This window comes from Salvelinus alpinus, chromosome 10 (genome assembly GCF_045679555.1).
Source record: "Salvelinus alpinus chromosome 10, SLU_Salpinus.1, whole genome shotgun sequence".
NCBI classification, from domain to species: Eukaryota; Metazoa; Chordata; class Actinopteri; order Salmoniformes; family Salmonidae; genus Salvelinus; species Salvelinus alpinus.
Window position 1 is genome coordinate 29,208,459 of NC_092095.1, and position 27,933 is coordinate 29,236,391.

Below are 27,933 nucleotides of genomic sequence, written 5' to 3' on the forward strand. Positions count from 1 at the left end.
GTAAATACTAGTGGTGTTCCTAGCTCCAGCAGTGCAGTAATATCTAACAATTCACAACAATAAACACAGATCTAAGGAGTTGACTGGTGACTGTGACGTTAATATATATCATTCAAGACATTTGGACAGGAGCTATAATCCGGTTATAATGCAAACAAAATGTTTTAATTTGTGTGTCTTTAATGCTTGAATTCAGGCTTCTTTGAACTGCTTTCAATGGGGAAAGATTGGCGCGTTCCCAATTTCTGTGATTTTCGTCAAACTCTGCTTCCAGTATGGACCTATGTAGCATGAGCCATCTTCAATTGACCCTTCGCTAAACCACAGCCCAGAATTTAGGTCAATTTATCACAGCACTACGTTGGATAGCAACTGTCATCGCTATATGCTAAAGTTACTTTTACAGACGTTTTCAATGGTCTTCAATAGGCAAAAATGTAGCGCAACGGTCTTCAGCGCAAAAACGTAATAAAAAGAATCTGGCAGAAGTAAATTCATCCATAAGCACAAATATACGTAACTGTAAATATATCTTAAATTACTGCATTTTCAGAGATTGTATTATATTCTCGTCAAGCCAATTCAAAAGATTAGGAGACAGTACCCGGAAATATGATGTAGGACAACGTCAGTTGCATAGCAGGTAGTCTGACCAGCCTCGTACAAGCCCTAGTTTGAAACCCATGTAAGCCAATGAGGGCATTGTCCAAAACAATGTTTTCATCCAAAAATGTATTGTTTAAATGACTTGAGAAGACATTATTCCCCTTTTCAACTCTACTATAATTGTCTATATGTTTGTCTTGATTGTTATTATTTGCTTTGTAGAGTTTTTTGTATCCAATAAAACAGCATCACTTAAAATCTATTGACAGTATATAAAACTACTAATGAGACATTGTTGTCCTGCTAGATGGGTTTTAAGTCTCTATTCTGTTCCCCGTTGGATATCTAAGTTTAAACAGATTATTCCAACCTCTCTGTATTACTGAAACAAGTGGTTTTATATTCTACATTCCACACATATTTATCACATAATGACAATAATAATGATAGCTTAGGTACAGTACCAGTCAAAAGATTGGACACACCTACTCATTGAAGGGTTTTTCCTATTTTTATTATTTTTCCTATTTTCTACTTTGTAGAATAATAGTGAAGACATCACAACTATGAAATAACACATATAGAATCATGTAGTAACCAAAAAAGTGTTAAACAAATCAAAATATATTTTATATTTGAGAGTCTTCAAAGTAGCCACCCTTTGCTTTGATGACAGCTTTGTACACTCTTGGCATCCTCTTAACCAGCTTCATAAGGTAGTCACCTGGAATGCATTTCAATTAACAGGTGTGCCTTTGTCACGTTCTGACCATAGTTCTTGTGTGTTTTGCTTGTTTAGTGTTGGTCAGGACGTGAGCTGGGTGGGAATTCTATGTTGTGTGTCTAGTTTGTCTGTTTCTGTGTTCAGCCTAATATGGTTCTCAATCAGAGGCAGCTGTCAATCGTTGTCCCTGATTGAGAATCATATATAGGTGGCGTGTTTTGTGTTGGGATTTTGTGGGTGGTTGTTTCCTGTCTCTGTGTTTTGTCTGCACCAGATAGGGCTGTTTCGGTTTGCCACATTTTGTTGTTTTGTAGTGTTGTAAGTGTTCACAGTTTGTTATATTAAATATGTTGAGCACTGGCTACGCTGCGTGTTGGTCCGATCCCTGTTTCACCCCCTCTTCTAGTGAAGAGAGGGAAGGCTGCCGTTACAGCCTTGTTAAAAGTTCATTTGTGGGATTTCTTTCCTTCTGAATACATTTGAGCCAATCAGTTGTGTTGTGACAAGGTAGGGGTGGTATACAGGAGATAGCCCTATTTGGTAAAAGACCAAGTCCATATTACGGCAAGAACAGCTCAAATAAGCAAAGAGAAACGATAATCCATCATTACTTTAAGACATGAAGGTCAGTCAACGAGGAACATTTCATGAAAGGTGCAGTCAAAAAACCATGAAGCGCTATGATGAAACGGAAGACCCAGAGTTACCTCTGCTGCAGAGGATAAGTTCATTAGAGTTAACTGCACCTCAGATTTCAGCCCAAATAAATGCTTCACAGAGTCCAAGTAACAGACACATTTCAACATCAACTGTTCAGAGGAGACTGCGTGAATCAGGCCTTCATTGTCGAATTGCTGCAAAGAAACCACTACTAAAGAACACCAATAAGAAGAAGAGACTTGCTTAGGCCAAGAAACACGAGCAATGGACATTAGACTGGTGAAAATCTGTCCTTTGGTCTGATGAGTCCAAATTTGAGATTTTCGGTTCCATTCGTCGTGTCTTTGTGAGACGCGGTGTGGGTGAACGGATGATCTCCGCATGTGTATTTCCCACTGTAAAGCATGGAGGACTATAATTCTTTAGTGGGACTATAATTTTTACCCAGCAGGACAATGACCCAAAACACACCGCCAGGCTGTGTAAGGGCTATTTGACCAATGAGAATGATGGAGTGCTGCGTCAGATGACCTGGCCTCCACAATCACCCGACCTCAATCCAATTGAGATGGTTTGGGATGAGTTGGACCGCAGAGTGAAGCAAAAGCAGCCAACCAGTGCTCTGCATATGTGGGAAGTCCTTCAAGACTGTTGGGAAAGCATTCCTCATGAAGCTGGTTGAGAGAATGCCAAGAGCGTGCAAAGCTGTCATCAAGGCAAAGGGTGGCTACTTTGAAAAATCTCAAATATAAATTATATTTAGATTTGTTTAAATAAGCATCAGTTTGGGGTCTTGGCCTGACTCCTCTACTGTTAGTGTTAACAGGGCTCTGCTGGCCCCTAAAGATGGACACCAGGGGCTTTGGTTATAATCACTAGACATTGCCAATCACAGCCCAGGAATTTGGCATCTTTGTGATCTCTGGCGTTGCCATTGGTTAAGCACTCTGTATAGCAGCTGTCCCATGCCAGCAGAGACTAAAGTTGTGGCTGACCTTCACAAACACATGCACACACACACAGGCACGCACGCACACACGCAAACAAACACACACACATGCACACACACACAAACACACGTATACCGACATGTCATATACGCACACACGCAGGGTTTACAACACAAATATGGTCAGAAATCAAACCAAACTCTGATATAAAACATAAACAGTTGCAGTTGTATTACTTATTGATTAGATATGCAGACAGACTAACTGTGACGTTATTGATTAAACAACATTCCCCACAGATTCTGTCTAGTCCAGTGGAGGCTGCCGATGGGAGAACGGCTCACAATAATCGCTGGAACGGCGCAAATGGAATGGCATCAAATCATGTGTTTGATGTATTTGATACCATTCCACAGATTCCGCTCCCGCCATTACCACGAGCCCGTCCTCCCCAATTAAGGTGCGACCAACCTCCTGTGGTCTAGTCCTGCTGATTCACCAAAAATGTATATCATCTACATAATCTATAATGCGTCCCAAATGGCACCTTATGGGCCCTGGTCAAAGTACTGAATTCATAGAGAATAGGGTGCTATTTGGAATGCACGCTATATTATGATGTGCTAATGAGAGAACATGAAGGTGTCTCCGCTACCCACAGGCACTGATCTAGGATCAGTTTAGCCTCCCCAAATCTTTACCTAAACAATGAGGGGAGAAAATACCAAACTGACCTAGGGGCATGTTCACCCTACTCCTTGGCTCTCTCTCAATTCATCCTTCCTCGATTTCTTTCATCCTCTCTCCTCGCCTTCTTCTCAAAACGTATTGGAAGGTCAGAGGGTAGGGGTTTTGGACCTTCTCCTCCAGTATGGTTGAGAAGGAGGGGAGGAGATAGGACGTGAGGAATCAAAGAAATACAATTGAGATTCACTCTAGGGGTAAATTCACCCTCCTCCTTATGGGTTGCTTAATTGATGAATGTGGTGGTTTTCAGTATAAAGGAGGATACCACCCCCTAGTGGTATGAACTAAAAGGCACATCTAATACTTTTAAGATGCACTTCTCTTGAATACCAGTCAGTACATGCCACTGTAACCCATTGATTAGTACAGGCCAGGTAGGCAAAAAGTAGTCTATCTGAGGATGAGGCTTGTGTTTGTGTGCAGTTCTTTTTCATACCCAGAGGATGGACCCAAGCCAAGACCCCACACTGTCGCTTATTTAAGACAGGTTGTGTTTTCAGTTGCAATTCTAGTAGGGTATTAGGACATGCCTAAGGTATTATTGTCGTTATGTCATGTGGTTTATATGCGTGGAATGTAGACGATAAAACTTCTGTGACTGCAATTGAGTAATTGCAGACTGCTTTGAGTGGCCTGTTTGAGTAGGAGGGTAACCCACTGAGACTTTAGTCGACTGTGTTTGAGTGTCAACCGAAGACGGTAAGATACAGGAAAGAGAATAGAGATGCCGTACAGCACAGTTTCAAAGTCAATCTGTTTCATTGGCTACAATGAAAACCTCTGCCAAGCAAATACTGACAGTAAAATATAGACTTTGTTTCAGTATATATGAGACTTTGTTTTAGTGTGTGGGTTGAGTAGACTGCGTTTGAGTATGTCAGCAGCAGATGGTAAGGTAAGATAAAGGAAAGAGGTTTTGTACGTGTGTATGTTGCTGAATCTCACTTTTTTCCCCCTCACTCCTCCTGGCGATACAGCAGCTAAATGTATCCTACATTTCTCCTACTTTTGGGACCAACACCTTCAAAAGGCAAATAAACGCTGCAAGGGGATAAGCGTGTCCACTTAGAGGAGAAGAGAGGGAGAGAGAGAAAGAGAGAGAGAGAGAGAAAGTAGGTAGACTGAGAGAAGGAGGTTGTGCTAATTGCACACTGTCAGCTGGAGGATATCTCTTTCTGTTACCTTCACCCCAACACACACTCAGTTACTGTAAGGAAAGTTGTACAGCATGGGCACATGCTGACAAGCCGCCATACAAACATGTTTTCCCACGCTCTTCTGGGGAACAACAGGAGAATATGATAAAAGAATCCAACACATCATAGAAACTATAGTTCAGACAGGAAACGGCACATATTCGTTTAACAATTTATTCGAAAAAGATTACAATAGAGCAATACATTAGTCCTGACGTCGAGCTCTGCTCCTTCGGGGTAGCTCACTGCCAGAGATGCATCATGTTAAGATAATAATAATTACAGGCAGTGAGAAAGGTACGCTGTACAAATCCCTCTGTCTGAAACAAAAGCAGAGCCATAACAGGTGGACTTCGCCACTTCGGCCTATTTATTGCCTTATGTTCCTAATCTTACCTCATTTGCACACACTGTATATATACTTTTCTATTGTGTTATTGACTGTACGTTTGTTTATTCCATGTGTAACTCTGTGTTGTTGTTTGTGTCACACTGCTTTGCTTTATCTTGGCCAGGTCGCAGTTGTAAATGAGAACTTGTTCTCAACTGGCCTACCTGGTTAAATAAAGGTGAAATACAACGTAAAAAAATTTGCAGTTTGTTTTGGTTGGGTTTCGGATTATAGTTAGTCAATGCTGTATTTTGGTGACTCCAACTGCACACTGTATCCCATTTTCATGCACAGGTTATCTAGTTAACATGACATTATTACATCTCACAGATTCATTCTGCTATGGTGTTAGATGATTGATTCTTTGATTGTTTTTAATGCCTTAGGCAGCGAGATGATTTTGTTGAAGATAATCAACTCAGGATGAATAGTAAGCAATGATTAGTATAGTATAGTATAGATATCAAGCTCCAGTCTTCTGAATCAAATCAAATTGTATTTGTCACATGCGCCGAATACAACAGGTGTAGACCTTACAGTGAAATGCTTACTTCCAAGCCCTTAATCAACAATGCAGTTTTAATAAAAATGAGTGTTCAGTAAAAAATAGATAAGTATTTTTTTAAATAATAATAATAATTAAAGAGCAGCAGTAAAATAACAGTAGTGAGGCTATATACAGGGGGTACCGGTACAATGAGTCAATGTGTGGGGGCAAAGGTTAGTCGAGGTAATTGAGGTAATATGTACATGTAGGTAGAGTTAAAGTGACTATGCATAGATAATAAACAGAATAGCAGCAGCGTAAAATAGGGGTGGTGGCAATGTAAATAATCTAGGTAGCCATTTGATTAGCTATTCGGGAGTCTTATAGCTTGGGGGTAGAAGATATTTAGAAGCTTTTTGGACCTAGACTTGGCGCTCCGGTACCGCTTGCCATGCGGTGGCAGAGAGAACATTCTATGACTAGGTTGACTAGAGTCTTTGACAATTCTTAGGGCTTTCCTCTGACACCGCCTGGTATAGAGGTCCTGGATGGCAGAAAGCTTGGCCCCAGTGATGTACTGGGCTGTACGCACTACCCTCTGTAGTGCCTTGCAGTCGGAGGCGGAGCAGTTGCCATACCAAGCAGTGATGCAACCGGTCAGGATGCTCTTGTTGGTGTAGATGTAGAACTTTTTGAGGATCTGAGGACCCATCCAAATCTTTTCAGTCTCCTGAGGGGGAATAGGCTTTGTCGTGCCCTCTTCACGACTGTCTTGGTGTGTTTGGGCCACGATAGTTTGTTGTTGATGTGGACACCAAGGAACTTGAAGCTCTCAACCTGCTCCATTACAGCCTCATCGATGAGAATGGGGCCGTGCTCGGTCCTCCTTTTCCTGTTGTCCATTCTCCCGAGGTGGGGTATGCAGCACAACCCCAATGGTGGGCCCAGGGGTTAAAGGTCAGCTGTTCCTCCTGAGTGACGCCTCTGCCTCAATATGACGGGACTCATCATAACATAATATGTTAGGTGTATTCAGGATCACAAAAAATCTCTTCAGCACCAGTTTCAACATTGTTCAGCATCTTTTGACTGCAGTTCACATCTACATAGCCATCATGGTGGAATTAATCTGCAACTATACAGTTAGTTCAGTACTTGCACGTATACATGTTCACGCAACTGTTGGATGACCATGAACGTAACGCTGTTTGCTGACCTCATGTAATTCAAGATGAGAAAGGAAAGGGAACAATCAGAAGCTGTTTTGGAAACACTGCGATGTCGCAATAAATGTGTGGTGTCGTAATAAATGTTTAAAGAATTAAATTAAATGTCCTTTTGAACACAGAAACGTGCAATGAGCTAATTTATCCTTTCGTGCTTTAGAAAACAAAACGTCATCGGGTCTCTCTCGTCTCCAACAGACATTGAAACACAAGAACAGTAATACTCTCTAGCCTAGAGAACATTATCTCAGGTGCACTCTCCTTTTTTAAAAAGGAAACAAAGTTGATCATTCCCTCCAATCGTTCAAAGAAAGTCTCTTAGAGTAGGTTTTGTTACCCACACAATCTATACGGATGTTAGGTTTCAAGAAATGAGGACAGAATATTAATTTGCAGTACTGTATAATATATTTATTCAGACAAGAGAAGATTGGAAACATGTCTGTTCTCGGAGTAAAATGATCTTATTGAGAAATATGTATTTATACATTATTTAAACATCAGCCTCCACCGAAATGCAGAACTAGTTACAGTATGTACAGTACATAAAGTCATTGGATCAACTGCAACAAACTTTGTCAAGATCAACTCCAACTGGTCGCCGACTCCCGCCAGATTTTCCTTGTCGGCCAACGGATTCGAACCAGCAAAACACTTACTGGCCGGCTTCTCTAACCTTGAGCCTCCTTCTGCCCCTCAGTTGGTGACTAACATGAATATTTTTCAATCTTGCACTTTACACAGTAGTCTAATAAATCTCTTTGATGTAAAAGCCTCTCCGATTCACAAACAAATAACTTCCCAACTAATTTATCACTTACAGTTCAGTAAACATAAAGTAGTTGCTGTTCTTACATCAGATCTGTAATACTCTTTGCTTTAAAAGTCTGTTTCAACTACTGTCACCGGTGGTTGATATTCCTGAATGTAAGGGTTGAGTGTGTGCACCAATCCCCTGTTTACTGATTGCCACGTTTCTTAGCCATAGCCTTGGCTAGTTCTGACATGAAGTCCCCGCCCCCGGGCGCTGCTAGCGGTGGTGTAGTCCTCTTGGGTGGAGGGGGGCCTGTTCTCCTCACCGACGGGGTCGATTGTAACCCTGCCGAGGCAGGTGGGGGCGGAGGTGGAGGCGGGGGTGCTCCAGCCCCTATATAGGACTGGCGAGGCGGAGGCGCTGGTAAGGAACCCCTGTTGGTCACAGGGCAGAAGGCAGGATCAGGTGGTGGAGGTGGTAGAGGAAAACCTGGGTCCGGTGGTGGTGGTGGTGGTAAGCTGACTGGAGGTGGAGGGGGTAACGAGCCGGCACCTGGACCGAATCCAAGAGTTGGAGGTGGGGGAGGGAGGAAGTCTGGAGGTGACTCAGAGCTGTCGTCCTGGGAGAGAGATGGAGGTGGTGGAGGGAGGTTGGCCATGGATGTCGGTGATGGAGGGAAGCTGGTGGGCAGGGTGGGCAGGCTGGGCAGTTGTCGTGAGACAGAGGTTGCTGGTGGGCTTCTCTTGGTAGCCAGGGGCGGTGGTAGTGGGGGCAGCACTGGGTCAGGGGGTGGCGGGGGTAGGATCTGTGTAGGTAACAGGGGTGGTGGTGGAGGCGGTGCATTGCCAACCTTGGCCACAGGTTCTGCAGGGGGCTGGGGAGCATGTCCATTGGCCTGACCAGAAGCTTTGGCTGGGAGAAGAGCAGAGAGAAACAGACCAGCAATAAATAAGATTTTTCATCTTATCAATACAGTCATTCATTCAAATTTGATTTGAAGGGTTCTTGACTTTGTACACCCAGTATAGTAAAACAACGATGATCTATCCGTTGATAATCTTTTTGCTCACAGCTAATCTCTACCAGCGGAAAGGGTGTTTACTAACCTTTCGTGGTAGGGGAAGGTGTTGACGGAATGGACGTTGTAGCTGCGGTAGCGGCGGTGCGGTTGGTCCATGCAGTGGTGACTGCAGCCTTCTTCATCGAAGTTTTGTAGTTTTCGTACAGAGACTTCCCATACTGAGAGGGACAAACACCAACCGTTACAATACACGCAAGACCGCCAAACCCTGTCTGCCTAACACGTCACCGTTTATGTTTATGCCTTAGATATACAGGCTGTTGAGCTGTCTGCGTTCACCTTTGCGATGCGTATCCCCGTCACCCAGAGATTCATGGTCCAGGCGTCATCACAGCACAGATACTTAATATACTGAGACTCTTTCTGGATCTGGGGGTGCTGAAGTTAGGGATGGGGATGGAGAGAAAGGACACATCTTTAGGGTAGCGAATCAGTGAGACAAAACGATTGCGTCACCTCCATACGCGGGTTATTTGTATCACTACTCTGTATGAGCTTCCAATGGTTGTTTTTTTTTGGAAGGGGGGGGGTGATTCCAGCCATATGATCTCTAAAGTCCTCTAATGTAGATTGCATAAAAATCTCAGATATCCACGTTAGCAGAATTAAAGGTTACAGACTGATGACAGCGGTGAGATTGGAGATAGTGAACTCCTCCTCCATATTGAATGCGTCACTGAAAAGACAGTCAGCACTCACGTGCCTCCCAAATAACATGGGAGGCATCCAACACTGAGATGTCCACCCGGCTCATAGAGTTATGGCACTGCATCCATCACAGAGGGTGTTAAAGGAGGGAACCGAGTCATACTTTCTCCCCTGGCCGTTGTTCAAACACAGCAGTTTGTATGAGATCATTGTCTATCTGAGAGAAAATGTCTTGACTTTGCTGTAGGGCCATTACCACACACTGATTGGTATGATTCAGTGTTTTCCACTATGAAGCAGAATGTGCCTGGTAGTGCCACTAGGGGTCACAGTCTGTTTAAAATTGTGGGCCAGTGCATTTTGTTTTGGTCTTTATTTTGGCCTCAGTGTTGTTAAGCTCACCACTGGGCAGATGTAACCACTACTGTCTGGGTAATATACTGTGATTGAAACATTGGCGTGTTGAACCCAGTTAACAGTGGTTGTGTCACTCTATAGTAAGATAATAGAACTGTCCAGCTTGTAGTCCCAAAAAAGGAAAATTAGTTAGCATTTTCTACCTTTGGTTCCTGTGTTTACCACAGACCTTATTTTCAGCATTTATCAAAAAACCCTACAAAAACCCCATTCAGTTCCACATAAGCTTTGGCCAATGAGCCATGGTGGAGTTAGTCTCCACTAGTGCCTACAAAAAGATGCCATTACTATTGCTCTCTGTAACATCTGAGTCCAAATGCCTAGCTCCATGTCACTCCTTCAGCGCCTAGCTCCATGTCACTCCTTCAGTGATGCAGTATGAGCATTGATGACCCAATGCAGAGCTAGATATTAGAGACCTTTGCTAAACTTGCCCAGGGTTCCAACCTGCCTGCTGCATTGACTGAGATCATCTTCCTTCAGCCTCACTTCAACCCTCTGGCCTTGGGGGGATATCTCTCAGTGAAATGTAATTCTGTCTCCTTGCCTCTCTAAGCTCTTTGGCTTTGGTTCCCAACACCTCCTAGACCTAGAGAGTAATGTTTGTTGCTGATTCAAGTGTTTCCAAAAGGAGGGAAGAAAAGAAAGAACAGTTTCAGATCCTTAAAAGACTATAACCACCAACCCATCCAATTCTCGTTTTTTTTCTCAAATCAGTGAGGAACTCGTGTTCTGAGAAGAAGTGCGGATCTTATTGAAAGATACAATGTGAAACCGAGCCAACTGAAGAGAGCCCACTATATTGCCTGCAAGTAAAGGGTTTTCACCAAGACAAATACTCTACTATGACTAATGTGTTACAAACCAAATAACCATTTTTGGCGACGTTTACAGTGTTCCTCATGCCATTAATTTTATCTAACTCACTTGTAAATTAAATGGCCTGTAAAAAGGGGGGACTTTTCACTTCCTGAAAATAATGAACTGTTACTATATATTGAAGTTCTCACTTCCAGCGAGGCAGCTGTTGGGTTGACCACAGTACCAGTCTGTAGAGCGACAACAGTATACCCGAGTTATTTACAAATATAATAAACAAAACCCTCACTGTATGCTTATTTAATATGTACATGCATAGTACTTACACTTGCAGCATATGAGATACCTTTCCAAATAAAGCTCAATATTAAGCTCAATATTCAATATTTAGACTATTACAGTAGCTCATAGTGGAAGAGTTAAGCCCGGTTTAAAGGAGCAATCTGCAGTTCAAACAATAACAAAGAGGACACCCAGCTACTGTTAATAGTGAAAAGCTGTGGGATGGGGCTGGAGAAAATGTAACCACTCTCAAATCCATAGACAGAGCTATGGATGCAAGGACTGACCATTGATACCAAAATTATAGTCTTAACCATGTTTTGAGACTATACAGTGTTTGTTTAGAATTACAATGTTTACAAACAGAGGAGTTAAACAAGCTTATATTTTGGGTTCTGATGGGGTACGACAGTTGAACGAAGCTAATGAGGCATCGGTCAAGAATCAATGGGTGTGGGCCTCCCGGGTGGCGCAGTGGTCTAGAGCACTGCATCGCAGTGCTATGCTGCGCCACCAGAGTCTGGGTTCGCGCCCAGGCTCTGTCGCAGCCGGCCGCGACCGGGAGGTCCGTGGGGCGACGCACAATTGGCTTAGCGTCGTCCGGGTTAGGGAGGGTTTGGCCGGTAGGGATATCCTTGTCTCATCGCGCTCCAGCGACTCCTGTGGCGGGCCGGGCGCAGTGCGCGCTAACCGAGGGGGCGGGTGCACGGTGTTTCCTCCGACACATTGGTGCGGCTGGCTTCCGGGTTGGAGGCGCGCTGTGTTAAGAAGCAGTGCGGCTAGGTTGGGTTGTGCTTCGGAGGACGCATGACTTTCGACCTTCGTCTCTCCCGAGCCCGTACGGGAGTTGTAGCGATGAGACAAGATAGTAATTACTAGCGATTGGATACCACGAAAAATTGGGGAGAAAAGGGGATAAAATTTAAAAAAAAAAAAAAAAAAAAAAAAAGAATCAATGGGTATATATAATTCATTTAAAAGTCAATAAATGTACGTAGCAATTGAAGATAATATTGGGGAAGAGAAGCACTCGTAGTTTCTCTCTTTATCTACCTTGTACTAAGCTGTGAGACTAAAATGGGGTCGTCCTTCCAAAAAAGTGCTTTCAACTGTTCACTCACCTTCAGAACAAAACAGAAATCTGTTGGGGCCTTGTATTTGTTTTTGAACTCTTTGCCATAGTACACATTTACATTGTCGAACTGGACGAAACACACCAGGTCACGAGATGTCTGTGGGGGAAAAAAGGTAGTCAAACTTGAATCTTGAATGACAGTATTGTGTTCGAACACTAAAGCCCAACTTCAAATAATGTGACCACTTAATCAATGCCTTGCAACAAGAGCCAGTAGCCACTGTAGCCTTTCAGTAGCACCTACAATTTAAGGATGTCATGTATGAATGGCGTGTGTATGAATAACTGTTGCCACAAGATGAAAGATGTAAGTGAATATATGTAGCCAGTGAGGTGCAAATACTGCAGTTGTATTTTTAGAGCGGCTTGAAGGGAAGGGTTGATATGGCAAAAAGTATTCAGCACTATAACTTTGTAGCCCAAGAGTAAAGACCCTCCCAGCCATTTCATGAAGGTCTCAGTTGACATTGAGATTTTCACACTTCTATTCTTCTCTTACCTTTTTTTTGTTGTTGCGGGGAAAAGGGTTACTTTTGATCACATAGCAACTGAACTGTGTATGTATGTTGGGTTAGCTGGGAGTGTACAGTGTTCTGTTCACACTAAACTGAGGCTGACTGGGCCATATATTCAGTGGATGTGTTTTCTTTATCTGGGTTGTAGCCCAAGATGTCCCTTTTTGACCTCTGAACTTTGATCTGCTGACCTTGCTCTTCCCTTTGGGTACATAATAAATTCCAGAGGCCCGCAGCAGGAAGAGACGCTGTTTCCACGACTTCTTGCCATCCTCCCTGAGATAGAGCACCCCCTCTAAGTCAGGCACGATGATGGAGGTCCCACAGAAGTTCTCCTGTGTGGGGAGGAGGCAGGAAGGGAGCAAGAAGTCACAGAAAGGTCACATCAAATCAAATCAAGTTTATTTTATATAGCCCTTCGTACATCAGCTAATATCTCGAAGTGCTGTACAGAAACCCAGCCTAAAACCCCAAACAGCAAGCAATGCAGGTGTAGAAGCACAGTTTCCACATCATTGGAAACTGTCACTCAACATGAAGTCTCACATCTTTTCAATGGTCTAGTCTACGTGGTGGTGTTTGTGTTGTTTACCTCCACGAGTAAGTCCTTGTCTCTGTCTTTCATGTCTTTGATAGTTTTCTTGTCCTTCTTCCACAGATAAAAGTTCTATCGTGAGAAAAATATTAGCGTTACCATGCCTGTTAAAATAAGTCAAAGGGTCATATACATTTTACAACAACAACAAAAATCACGCATGGTACTTCAACCTTTATCTTAACTGATGTGAAGAGTTTGGAGAGCAATAGTAGCCATGCTATTCAACAGGGATTTAAGTCAAATTATATTTTCTTATATTCACAAGGATTTACACGGTAATCATGTTTCCACGGAAGAATGAAAGCACTTAATAATTGTAAGAATGCACAATGTAGCATTTTAGAAATGAGACAATCTCTCACACATTTTTCCATACACTTCAGGCCTGCATATGATACGACAGCCTCTCGCTGCCAACAGCCAAAACACATTAATACATTACAAAGGGCTCTGTTGGAACAATAAACATTGTTTCAACATAATTAAATTGCCATGTCTTTCACTGGCGGACATTTTGTTTGATGCATTAACGTGAAGATGACATAAAGGGGTCTGTCTGTTTTGAAAGGATATCTCATGATTGAGCAAACATTTGAAAGTAACCAGAGTTGAAATAATGGAGAGATTGATTTGCAAAAACAGAGAGGCCAAGAAAAATGGTCTGCTGAGTTTTGAGCTGTCGGGATATCATGACCAGACCACCTCACTTTATTTGAAATCAGGGCAGTCGGCAAAACCTTTTTCAATTCTTCTTCTGGAACAGGCATTTCTGATGATAACTATGCAGGGTGTGTGTTTGTTCTATGTTCACTCAGCACAAATGATACACTTAGAAAGGGATTGCAGTTTGAAAAATCTATGTGAAAAACTCACCTGAGGGTTTTTGAAGACTTCATATTTGTCTGGTCTCTCTTGGAAGATAACTTTGTTTTCACTGTCCCTTGTCCATGTAGACAGTGGGTCTACTAGGTTCTCGTGATCTTCAAAACCCCTTTCTGTCAATACAAAGGCACACGGAGCTCACACAATAATCTGTTATTCATCTATTATAATGTGCTATTATGTTAGTCCTTGGAAAATAATCTATCAGGGGTCAGTCAAATAATGATAAGATGGAGCCTTTGGCCTACCAACATGTAATCCTTTTTACATTTACTTATGTTGAATGAGATTATTGATAGTATGGTCAATATAATATCATTATTGCAACGCCTTTTTTTCACAGAAAAATATGCTGCAGAATATAATGGTGACCCTAACCCTGATAAAATGTCAAACACAGCTATGAAAATGTACACACTTCACTGCATACATTAATTTAGTTTTGTAAGGTACTGTTATTTTTCTAAACAATTCTAGCATATCACCAAATATAGTTTACGAGACCAATGCACATGGACACACATGGTTTGAGGTAGATTTCACTAACATACAATTCTCCATTTACAGTTCTACGCAGAATGGTATTGCGCTTAAAATGGACCCAATAAAAGGCAAGTCACTCATTTGCTTACAGATTTAAAGTGGCATTACAACACATTAAGAGTACTATTAAGAGAACTTTCTGCTTCTTCCCACCACGTTGCCCACCCACACTCTGGTGTTTCATCATCATGTCTGGGCGTTTCACTGTAGTTTCACCATGTGTCTCAATGACAGGCTACTAGTACTAATTAAAACAGAGACAGGCTTTAAGCATTAGCCAATAGCTTCCAGGGCTGTAGTCTGTGGCCAGGCCTATTACTGCCATTAAATGGCTGGTGAGGGCGTGAGACTTTGCCCCTAAAGGAGTCCTATAGGGAGTGGTTACGAGTTCAAATCCCATTGAACTACATTACTGTATCTGCATGGTATGTTGCGGTGCAGGATGCTGTGTATGGTGAACACATGGATGTCTCACGGAAATGAAAGTATTATTTTTTATTTATGTTTCACCTTTATTTAACCAGGTAGGCTAGTTGAGAACAAGTTCTCATTCACAACTGCGACCTGGCCAAGATAAAGCAAAGCAGTGCGACACAAACAACACAGAGTTACACATGGAATAAACAAACATACAGTCAATAATACAATAGAGAAAGTCTATATACAGTGTGTGCAAATGAGGTAGGATAAGGGGGGTGAGGCATTAAATAGGCCATAGTGGCAAAATTATTACAGTATGGCAAATTAAACACTGGGGTGATAGATGTGCAGAAGATGAGTGTGCAAGTAGCGGTACTGGGGTGCAAAGGAGCAAAATAAATCAAATAAATAACAATATGGTGATGAGGTAGTTGGATGGGCTCTTTACAGATTGGCTATGTACAAGTGCAGTGATCTGTGAGCTGCTCTGACAGCTGGTGCTTAAAGCTAGTGAGGGAGACATGAGTCTCCAGCTTCAGTGATTTTTGCAGTTCGTTCCAGTCATTGGCAGCAGAGAACTGGAAGGAACTATACCTGCTGGAGCGCGTGCTGCGGGTGGGTGCTGCTATGGTGACCAGTGAGCTGAGATAAGACGGGGCTTTACCTAGCAACAACTTTTAGATGACCTGGAGCCAGTGGGTTTGGCGACGGATATGAAGCGAGGGCCAGCCAATGAGAGCATACAGGTCGCAGTCGCGGGTAGTATATGGGGCTTTGGTGACAAAACGGATGGCACTGTGATAGACTGCATCCATTTTGCTGAGTAGAGTGTTGGAGGCTATTTTGTAAATGACATCGCCAAAGTCAAGGATTAGTAGGATAGTCAGTTTTACTATGGTATGTTTGGCAGCATGCGTGAAGGATGCTTTGTTGCCAAATAGGAAGCTGATTCTAGATTTAATTTTGGATTGGAGATGCTTAATGTGAGACTGGAAGGAGAGTTTACAGTCTAACCAGACAACTAGGTATTTGTAGTTGTCCACATATTCTAAGTCAGAACCGTCCAGAGTAGTGACGCAGGACGGGTGGGTAGGTGTGGGCAGCGATCGGTTGAAGAGCATGCATTTAGTTTTGCTTGCATTTAAGAACAGTTGGAGGCCACGGAAGGAGAGTTGTATGGCATTGGAGCTCGTCTGGAGGTTAGTTAACACAGTGTCCAAAGAAGGGCCAGAAGTATACAGAATGGTGTTGTCTGCATAGAGGTGGATCAGAGAATCACCAGCAGCAAGAGCGACATCATTGATGTATACAGAGAAAAGAGTCGGCCCGAGGCTTGAACCCTGTGGCACCCCCATAGAGACTGCCAGAGGTCTGGACAACAGGCCCTCCGATTTGACACACTGAACTCTGTCAGATAAGTAGTTGGTGAACCAGGCAAGGCAGTAATTTGAGAAACCAAGGCTGTTGAGTCTGCCGATAAGAATGTGGTGATTGACAGAGTCGAAAGCCTTGGCCAGGTCGATGAATACAGCTGCACAGTATTGTATTTTATCGATGGCGGTTATGATATCGTTTAGGACCTAGAGTGTGGCTGAGGTGCACCCATGACCAGCTCGGAAACCAGATTGCATAGCGGAGAAGGTACGGTGAGATTCGAAATGGTGATGACCGTGACAGCTTTCCAGACGATACGAAAGAGAGGTTGAACAAGCTAGTAATAGGGGTTGCAACGATTTCGGCGGACAATTGTAGGCAGAGAGGGTCCAGATTGTCTAGCCATGCTTGTTTGTAGGGGTCTGGATTTTGCAGCTCTGTCAGAACATCGGCTATCTGATTAAGTAAATGGCACTTTAAGGGGGTAGACTTCAGCTTTAATTTTACAATGCCAACAGAGGTAAGCTATTAGTGTACATTTGACAATTTTCCAGAACATTTGCACCATGTAACATGTACAGTAAAACATTACGTTCACAAGGAATTTTTAGGACGCAGATCAAAATCTATTTCATTTCCAATCGATCAGATATGTTTTGAGGTTTTATAGAAGCAGACGTACTGTATGCCTTCAAACAAAAATAGGTTTTGTTGCGAGTGGGGCGTATCTGTGTCATAGACAGGAGTGGAGCATTGAGCATACAGTCATACCAGCAGTACTTCTGGTTTGTTCAAGAGTAACACCCTGTCATGGAATATAGTCTTGAGGGCTAGCATGTGGCAGTCTAAAATGTCATGCGGGTGAGGTGGCCAACATTGGTCTTCAAATAGCCCTCATGAAAAAAAATAAACCAAGTGTTGACCAGGGGGAAGTTCCTTTTTCCACTCATCTCCATTGGGGTTTACAATACATGCAAATGCACCACTGTCTTCAAATTGCACTAACAGGAATTCAAAGACTTTCATGAAGTCAAGTTGTGCTCCGCCGTTATAGAACATGGGCAATGGTTTGAAGGTTTGTCTTGACTCTCCATAAACTGACTGCAATTAGAGGAATGAGCTTAGTGTTATAGGGGACCAGAAAGGATTACAGATGATCAGAAATGTATTACATCAGGTAAATCATGACTTGCATGTTTTTCCCAAAAGTAGGGCTTCTCCAGAGCAAACCAAAGACATGGCAATGAGCTGACTGAACGAACATGTTGCCTATAAAGTCCAACAGTAGCTGAGGTAGAGAGATGGAGGATTGAGGTCATGAGGACTATATTTCCGCACAACAGGGAGGATGACTGACCGTGTCCAATGCAGGAAATGAAACCCACCTGCCTGGTGTGCGTGTGTGTGGTGGGTTGCATCAACGCCTCATTGTGTGCTCACCACAGCAAGGCTGTCATCGTGAATCAATGAAAACACAGTCCATCATCCGGACCTGAATAAAACCCCACCTGGTATATCCCCCTCTGTATGTGTGGTATAGAGTGAGTGCATTGAAACCACAGAACAGTATATATTGTGTGTGCGTGCATGCGTGGGTCTGTGTGTGTTTGGCGAGAGGATCAGGCTCACCAAGCTGCAGCTCGGGGTTGGTCTCTGACAGGCTCCAGTCCACGTTGCAGTCACAGTGGGTCTTCTCAAACAGGTTGTCCAGAACATCCCTCACTGTCTGTCTCTCATCCACCATCAGTGTCTTGGAGCTACCGTCATGCATCACCACCTTCACCACCAGCTGCATAGAGATAAGAGACATTTACAGAGATGAACATTTAAATATTGGCGGCATTGGAAAGTATGTATTGTGTACTAAATCCTAGTAATACGTGTAATGACAGTAGGACACTGTCCAGGTTGCCGTTTCATGTTTTATTTATGTGTTACAGAACGAGATGTGAGCTTCTGATAATCATGGTTTTAATGTATATGACAGCTTTATAGCCCAGAGTGTGTTTCCAGTATGATGTTGATGAGAAAACAGTACAGGTGTGGGGGGAATAATACAGATGCCTTGATTCCAGCTGACCGTTGTATAACAGTCCTCAAAAAGCTAGCCGCTACCGCTAGCATTGGCGCTAGCTGAGCAGTCATAGAGCATTGAATGATCATTAGCCTCTATGGAGCTATGGCGGTCATGGTCTTGCTATCGCCTCATAAATAAAGCCCAAAATAGACTGGAATTAAGCTCACACTTCCTGGCTCATGTGGCCTTGAACTTCCTGTCGTCTGGCAACAGATCCCGACTTAGGAAGCAGAGAAGCTTCGCAGACCATCCAGAGGTCAGCCAAGTTGTGTCATAAAAATGTGCCTTTCGAAGACGATAGCGTCGTAGAGGATTTGTCGTTTTAGATCAGGTTTTTTCCCCATCTCCTACGAAGAATAATGGATGGATGTGCACCATATAGTTAAGTAGTGTGTGTAATGGATCACTTCTAGAATTAGGTGTCTTCAAACGAGTGGATTCACAAAGGAAATGTGCTCATTCTGGAACGTTTGCTTTAACCTTTAAGAAGCTGTATACATTGGCGTTTGACCACAGAGAACGACACTGCAGACCACTGAGAAATGAAACGTCTCTCTGCTCAGGACAGGTGTTTCTATGAAACCGACCAGAGAAGGCAGAAAGTCTGTTTCCTGAACCTTCATTAGTGCCATTTTATATTACCATTAGGCACATAGGGCTACATGAGATAGGCCTAGTCTAGTTACCTTACACCAAAAAGCAAGCATTGACATGGAGTCATGCTGAGACCAAGGTCTCGTTTACAGATGAGCCCTGTAATTACAAGCATATACACATCAATACAATATGAAAACAAAACAGAGATGCAAAACACAGTCATGGAAAACAAGCACATTCTTCATTAAAAAGGTCCTCAATCAGCTGTCTGAAATGCCCTAGATGCACCAATTCATCCAATTTTAGAAAGTTTGGGAGATTATTCCACAAGTAAGCTGATTTACCTAACTCTGTAGACACCGAAGGAATTTCCAGAGTTAGCCATCCCTGAGACCGGTATGGTAATGCATATGTCTAAAGCGGAAGTTTTTGTAAAATAGCTTTATAAACAAAAAGAGAGAAATGCATCAATCTACGAGACTTCAAAGAGGGCCAACCTACTTTCTGATACAGAATGCAGTGATGTGCACTGAGCCTATTGCCCGTAATAAAGCGCAATGCGCTGTGATAAACTACATACATCCAATGGTTTCAGCGTATTGGTAGCTGCCTTCATATATAGATGGTGTTGTCATAGTCTGGGACCGGCAGGAATGTTGACTGAATTATCTGCTTTCTGTTATTTAATGAGAGGCATGACCTATATCTAAATACAAAGCTCATTTTTATTCTCAGCTTCTTAACTAACTTATATATGCCATTTTGTCAGTCCAGATGCCCAGATATTTACAGTGTCTTCAGAAAGTATTCACACCCAATATTTTGCTGTGTTATAAAGTGAGATTAAAATTGATTTGTAATTTTTTTGTCAACAATCTACACACAATACTAATATACTGTATCTTGTTTACGTAAGTATTCAACCCCCTGTTAATCAATACATGTTAGAATCATCTTCTGCAGCGATTACAGCTGTAAATCTTTCTGGGTAAGTCTCTAAGAGCTTTCCACACCTGGATTGTGCAACATTTGCCCATTATTCTTTTCAAAATTCTTCAAGCTCTGTCATATTGGTTGTTGATAACCCTTTCCAGGTCTTGCCATTAATTTTCAAGCAGATTTAAGTCAAAACTGTAACTCGGCCAGTCAGGAACATTCACTGTCTTCTTGGTAAGGTACTCCAGAGTAGAGTTAGCCTTTTTTTGTTATTATCTTGCTGAAAGGTGAATTCACCTCCCAGTGTCTAATGGAAAGCTTACTGAACCAGGTTTTCCTCTTGGATTTTGCCTGTGATTAACTCTATTCTGTTTATTTTGTATCCTGAAAACATTCCTTAACAATTACAAGCATACCCATAACATGATGCAGCCACCACTATGCTTGGAATATGTAGAGTGGTACTCAGTAATGTGTTGTGATGGATTTGCTCCAAAAATAACACTTTGTATTCAGGACAAAAAGTTAATTGGTTTGCCACATATTTTGCAATATTACTTTAGTGCCTTGTTGCAAACAGGATGCAAGTTTTGGAATATTTTTTTTCTATATAGGCTTCCTTCTTTTCGCTTTGTCACTTAGTTTAGTATTATGGTGTAACTACAATGTTGTTGATCCATCCTCAGTTTTCTGCTATGACAGCCATTAAACTAAATTCACCATTGGACTCATGGTGAAATCCCTGAGCGGTTTCCTTCCTCTCCGGCAACTGAGTTAGGAAGAAGGCCTGTGTCTTTGTAATGACTAGGGGTATTGATACACCATCCAAAGTGTAATTAATAACTTCACCATGCTCAAACGGAAATTCGATGTCTGTTTTTTAGCATCTACCAATAAATGCCCTTCTTTGCGAGACATTGGTAAACCTCCCTGTTCTTTGTGGTTGAATCTGTGTTTGAAATTCACTGCTTGAGTGAGGGACCTTACAGATAATTGTATATGTAGTTTACAGAGATGAGGTAGTCATAAAAAAATATTTTAAACCCTATTATTGCACACAGAGTGAGTCCATGCAACTTATACTTGTTAAGCAATATTTTACTACTGAACATATTTAGGCTTGCCATAACAAAGGGGTTGAATACTTCTTGACTCAAGACCTTTCAGCTTTTCATTTTTTATTCATTTGTAAAAATTCTGAAAAACATAATTCCATTGTGACATTATGGGGTATTGTGTTTAGGCCAGTGACCAAAAATCTCAATTTAATCAAATTTTAATTCAGGTTGTAACACAACAAAATGTGTAAAAGGTCAAGGGGTGTGAATACTTTCTGAAGGCACTGTATAAGCAAGGACACAATCAATGTTGGCACCATCCAATGTGCTTATGCATAAATCATCATATACCATTTTAAGTGTTTTGGAAAATAACATATACTTGGTTTTACCTGCATTAAGTACCAATTTCAGTTCAACAAAGCCTTTCTGCAATGGAATAAAGGCAGATTGTAGCTCTGAAAGAGCCCGGTGGGGCAATAGCATACACAACTGTGTCATCTGCATACAGGTGTATGTTCAAATTTCTTGCAGATAGACCAATATTGTTTTTATAGACAGTAAAAAGTACAGGACCTAAAATCGACCCCTGTGGGACACCTTTCGTATTATCAAGGAAACTTGACTTAACACCATCAGAGAATACACATTGTGTCCTTTCTGTCAGGTAGTTTTTAAACCAATTACATGATGCCTGATCCAAGCCAACTTCAGACAATCTTTGAATTAGTAGAAAGTGGTCAACGGTATCAAACGCTTTTGACAGAACAATGAAGAGGGCAACACAGAGTTTCCAGAGTTTCCTACAATTTACCACATCATTTAAAACCAGTGATTCAGCAGAGATGGTGCTATGATTTGACCTTAAAGAAGATTGATAAGCACTTAGAATGAATTTCTTAGCTAGGAAAGATATAAACTGAAAGTTGATAGGCAAGACAGTTTAGAGATCGGGCAATAATTATTTAGGTCGGAGGGGTCACCAGCTTTGTGGAGAGGAAGCACATGGGCAACCTTCCAAACCCTGGAGTTAGCACCAGAGATAATCGTCAGGTTAAAAGTATGAGTCGATGATTCCGCAATCAGGGGAACATAAAGCTGCAACAAGAAAGGATCAAGCAGATCAGCCCCAGTGCATTTTAATAAAAAAAAGTATCAAGCAAGGCGTCTAGCTGTTGAAATGAAAACAAAGATTGACTAGAAGTTGACAGATCTTTCATTGAGTAAACTAGAGGCTGGGAGACGGGAAGCAGTTTAACTGTTTTCCAAAATTCAGAGCGATCACCAGCAGTCTAAGATAGAACTTAGAGTGTAGCTTGATTTTATCTTTCTTAATTGAAGAAGTGCATCTATTTCGCAATTGCCTGAAAAGCTGCCAATCCGCTACTGAGTGACAGTGTTTGACATGTTCCAATGTCATGTTATGATGCTGTTATGACAGCTCATTACATCTATTGAATAATATTAATGATGGTTTATTTTCAAAAGCATTATTGCGGTGAATCTGAGTAAAATTGTAGATTTCACAAACCAAGCTATTTTCTCTCCTGCTAGCAGTAGTGCCTGAAAGGTCACATGTGTCAGTGATTTAGCAGACGGCTGCTTTGAAGATGTGGAAGTGTCCACAAATCACACAGAGAAGGAAACCATTTTGTCCTGTGTAAAGGCAGACATCAATTATCAGGATGAATGGAAACAGAAAAGAGAATGATCATTCAGCTTGACTGCTGTTCAGGGTTTTCTTTCCTTCTCCCCGAAATGCCTCTTTTGGTTGGTGGACAATGTGTTGGATTTTGTATAGTGTTTCGCCCTCTGTCATGCTACTTACCTTTTTGACTTTGGCCTCTTTCAGCTTCTCCAATGCCAGTTTGATTTTGTCTGCTTTCATTTGTGCCTCTATTTCTTCCTGAAGGAAAATCAATGATTGGTTTTTAATTAAGTGACATAGAGCACAGTAGGTTTATAATTAAGCAATAAGGCTTAATTAATTAAGTAACATAGGTTATGAAAAACGGATGATGCTTGATGGCTATTGAATGAGGTCAGATAATGATGGACTCAGAGCCATATACTGGATACATACATCTCCATACAGTATATGCCTCTGAACGGACCAATAGCAGAGCAGGAGCTGAGTGATGATGAACAGTATTATGGGTAGTGTTACGTGTGACTGTGATGGATACCTGGTGTTTTTCATCTCCATCGGATGCGGTCAGAAGGACTGTTAAATGAATAAAATCTCTCACACTAACCCCTCTATCGATCCTGTTACTCTTTCCTCTCCATCCATGTGTGTGTTTGGTCCATTCCAGACAGAATCCCTGCTTTTCCCTCTGAGGTATTGTAATAGATGCCCCAGTGGCCTGAGCCAGGAAACAATCTCACTACGACTTCACTGTGAGAACCCTAACCCTAACCCTAACCCTAACCCTGACATCTAGTACATGTATAGCGTCATTATACAGGCCCTCCATCTTGCAAGTATCTGTTTCAAGCACCTAATGTAAACAATGAGTTTGTGTTGATCTAAATTCCCGTTTCCAATTCCTTTGTTGTAGTCACACTAGAAAAGAGTGTCTGCTACAGTAAAGTGAGAAAAACAATGTGGATATAATCAAATGAGTCTGTGCTGTCTCTGTCAGGATGAGATGTGGCTGACAGGCTTTAAAACCATGGTAGAGTGTAGCTTGTTCACTTCCTCTGTGCTCAGCTAAAGGCCTTTAGTGCTGGCCTAGGTGTGGAACCTTAGCTGACTCACCATGGAGGGCTTAGCATGCTGTGGAAGCGTAGGTGGCGAGTGAAGGGGTGCGGGGGAGTCAGCTAGTGGGGCGCTAAAGGTGTTGGGGCCCCTCTCGGGCGAGGTGGAGGTGGAGAGTGAGGGGACAGGGTAGAAGCTGAGCCCATGCGGAGCGGGAGGGAGGTCCGGGTGCGGCGCTTTAGCCTCTTTCTTCCCTCCTAGCTCCGCCGCCAGCTTCTCCTCTGTATCATTGAGGTCGGCCATCAAATCAGCCATCAGTGCGTCCAAGTCATTTTCCTCCAATTCATTCAGGGATTCGACTGTGTAGAAAAGAGGGGAAACAAAATGAAGCTCAAGCTACAGTATAATAACAATGGACATTTTGACCTTGCTATGACACAAGCTCCAGACAAATACTGCTTGTTTTGCACTGAGTGAAAGCCGGAGGCCTACAGCTATAATTGGTGTGTAGGCTGGATCTTAATCTCTGTCTGAAATTAGAGCCTGAACAGTAGCCAGACATATTCCAGAGGTATGATTAGTAACTCTTTTTCTACCTCTCTGCGTCATTGGTTCAATCTTAATTTCTGGTAATTTTCTAGGTAATTGATGTCATTCTTCCCCCGAAAAGTGACCCACTGGAGAAATAATAGGCGTCATACTGTACCAAAGTTAGAAAAGGCCGACGTTGGCCTCTGGGATTTTTTAACTGATATCTGAGACATTTTAACACTATATTTTTAACCCTGGCAGTGTTAGGTAGGGCCATAATTAGGCTTATGATTTACCGTTCATATCAGCGAAGCCCATGGAGAAGTTCATTTCTCTGCTTGAGCTAGAAGGTGGCTCTGGGGGCAGCGTTTCAACCCCAAGACTCTGCAGGGAAAAACAAAGAACAAAGGAGTTTAACAATAAACCAAAGACAACAACTCCAGTCCCCATGTAGCCATCTGGATTTTTAAATCCATTGTGGAGTTCCAGGAACTCAAATAAAGTATGCTGAGTCTTGCATAGAAAACAGTTGAAGGACTAATGCTAAATTCATGAAATCAAATGAGAAATGATATTCAATATGAGGTATCTCAGGCAACATGGAGTTTTAATAGAAAACACAAAGTGTTTTTTTACAAGTGATCATACGTGTCTTCAAACAGTTATGCTAACGTCTACCCTGCTTATGAGTTTAACATTTTACCCCCTTTCTTAAAGTGGTTCTCTCGCTGTTTCGCGGGTGCTTGGCAGTCTGAAGTGTCTTGTTGAGCGCTCGTGTGTTTTAGTGTTACTGTCATGTTTCTCATAAGCAGTGCTTTATTTACAAGTGGTTTCGGTCCAAATAGACAGGGAACAATCCGAAACATCTCTACTGTGTTGCCCATAGAATATCATTGTTATTATGTTACCAGCAACTTTTCAACGGAATGAGGAGTAACATATGCATCTTACAGGAAGATGGGGTCCATAATACTGACCATATTGTATTGTAGATCTGTGTGTATGAATAATGTATACATGTTTTTCTTGCGGGTTTGCATAATAGTCAGCAACTGCTGGCATTTGGGGGATCACCTTGAAGAAATAAAGAGAGATGAATGCTGTCTTCCCTGGTGAGCGAAAGCATAGCAGTCATGACTACTGTCAGTTTGAAACTTCAGGACATTTATTGTGTACGGTATATTGGATCGTGTGAGGTTCTTTTATCAACAGTTGTTGGGGATTTCTATCCTGTGTGACTGCTGGCATCCGTTGTAAAGATGTTTAAACATGCAGCATGACAAACTTTACGATTCACAGGCATTTCTAACGTTTCTAAGAATGTAATAAACATTTGTAAGTATTTATAAAGGCTTATTCGTGGAAGTTGTTAATACAGTGTTTACAAAGGGTGAGTTACAAATGCCCCAGGCGTTGCTGTTGTGTGCGGACTGAACTCACCTGGGTGAGGAGATCCATCTCCCCCAACAAGTCACTGAACATAGCGTCTATGTCGTCCATCTGTTGAAGACAAGTCAAGGGATGAGCGAGGAAAGACCTGGAACCTATAACATTGGTAATAGGTAAAGTCGTAGATTGAGACTGGTGCATTACATCTCAATACAAGAACGCTATCTCCAACCGGAGAATGTTAGGAATGAGTTTTGAGATTATATTTAAGATTGTCATGCGCAAACATACTGTGTCACCTTTGAAAAAGTGCACACTAACTTCAACACACACACATTGCATTTCTCCATTTCTGTGTTGAACCGCCAACTGTAGGAGATTACTGCACTATAGAATGTTTTCATTCGTAATATGTAGCCAAGAGCCAAATGTTCTTGCTCAACCTCCCCAACATAGACTCCAGGAAGTAAAGCATGGTATGTATAACTCCAGGCATTCATTCCCTGTCAAGACATGCAGTGCCTTTCAAAACTCCTTTTTGGGGAACTGCATGAATACAACAAATGATGAAAGATTGTTCATTGCTTGTTTCTTATGTTGTTTGGTTGATAATCCAATAATGTGGAATTTATAGAAAGTCAATCAATCAGATACTGGAATTCACTTCCTGGTTAGGCCAAACAAAAAAACAAACGTTCAAACAGACCTTCCCCTTGCCCAGAAATGCTACACCTACTGTATATCACTGATAGAGTATGTACAGTGCGTTGATATCTTAGATTGGGGCTGTTGCTTTTATGCATTTGAAATGCAGACAGTGATATCTTTCCCTTTGATACTTTTCAAATGACCTCATAATTTGTCATTGCCTTGATTACATTCAAGACCACCTTTTAGTTCTCAAACTCAGGAAAATAATGATATGGTAAATTAAGTTAAAATAGTGTAATTTTGGTATGCCCGGTAAATCATTAAATTAACTGAGGGTAAAGGTTGAGTGAGTAAGTTATACCACAAATTATTACTCAATCACGATACCATCATTTTGAATTAGTTGCTTATCAAATTACTCATCAAGAAGGAAAATCCAGACCCACTTTTAACAGACATGATCAGATCCTCAGTTGTCATACTATGACTCCCATGGTACTATTGTTGGCATGAGTGTGTAGGCTTAATGTATCATGGGGCCACCTCCATCAATTTGATTTACTTAAGTCAAAGTAAAAAATAGATTGGGAGCCATATCGAGAGCTACCGTAGTCATGATGTACATTATGCTGTCTCTTTTTCACACACAATCTGTTAAGCCCCATTATCTGTAGTAGAACAAATGTTACGGTGTGCCGGACTGCGCAGTCAAAACACAAATCGTGTTTTTCTATTGTAGAATGTGGCTAATTTAGGAGTGATGTAGAACTGGGGACTTGTATAGGATATGTAATTAAATATACTCATGCGTAATTCACATACAATTAATGTCAAATCCAAAATTCATATCAAAACAAACCATTGAAAATAAAATGTTTTGTCAAGATATAATCTATGACCAACTAGACTGGCATTCGACGAACGTTAACTTCTCAAGAAAAAATGTGATTCACTGCTTCATGCAGGCATCATTATATACAGTAACGTTAGTGATATCAAGTTTCTCTAAAACGATTTTAACCCATAACAGATTGAGCACTTGTTTGTACAGATAACACCTGTGTGTGTGGGTATGTGTGTTGCTCCCCCACCCTTGCTAGAATGTCCGGTGTGTCCCAAAACAGAGGGAAGTGGTTACAGGGCAACTTCCTCTTGCTTCTCGTGATGTTGAAAGTATTTGTGAAGGTTGCAGGAGATGGTAATATGCAATGTCTTTTGCAAGCGCTGCAACTTCATACGCCTGATGTATTTGGTCCTCGCTAAATAACCCATGAGGTTAACATGATCATATCTTGTCAGTTTAACACTCAGAACACATGAGTCTTATTTCACTCAAAATCTGATTATGGGCGAACAATTGAAAATCCTATATTCAGTATTAAACGTGAGCAAATTCACGACAAAACAGCCAAATGTAAACAAAGTTCCTTCTGCCCCTCAGATGTAGACAGCCTGGTCTCGTAGACGTAATATAGGAAACGTAAATCCGGGACACTAAAATTAGTATGACATGTTACGTTTGGTATGGTTACGTAAGA

General features: G+C 41.9%; 1 protein-coding gene across 1 annotated transcript in view; it reads right to left on the reverse strand.

Moving 5' to 3' along the window:
- Positions 1 to 7,372: 7,372 nt before the first annotated feature.
- Positions 7,373 to 27,933, reverse strand: part of apbb1ip (amyloid beta (A4) precursor protein-binding, family B, member 1 interacting protein) — a 30,722-nt gene continuing 10,161 nt past the window's right edge. Inside the window, exons 2-13 of the mRNA XM_071331158.1 lie at positions 25,796 to 25,855; positions 24,652 to 24,739; positions 23,885 to 24,183; positions 22,952 to 23,029; positions 18,085 to 18,244; positions 14,110 to 14,231; positions 13,231 to 13,305; positions 12,830 to 12,973; positions 12,110 to 12,220; positions 9,102 to 9,200; positions 8,848 to 8,980; positions 7,373 to 8,653 (exon numbers count right to left, since the gene is read on the reverse strand). Coding sequence (XP_071187259.1) covers positions 7,947 to 8,653; positions 8,848 to 8,980; positions 9,102 to 9,200; positions 12,110 to 12,220; positions 12,830 to 12,973; positions 13,231 to 13,305; positions 14,110 to 14,231; positions 18,085 to 18,244; positions 22,952 to 23,029; positions 23,885 to 24,183; positions 24,652 to 24,739; positions 25,796 to 25,855 — 2,076 coding nt within the window. The 3' untranslated portion in view covers positions 7,373 to 7,946. The remainder of the gene's footprint in view (positions 8,654 to 8,847; positions 8,981 to 9,101; positions 9,201 to 12,109; positions 12,221 to 12,829; positions 12,974 to 13,230; positions 13,306 to 14,109; positions 14,232 to 18,084; positions 18,245 to 22,951; positions 23,030 to 23,884; positions 24,184 to 24,651; positions 24,740 to 25,795; positions 25,856 to 27,933) is intronic.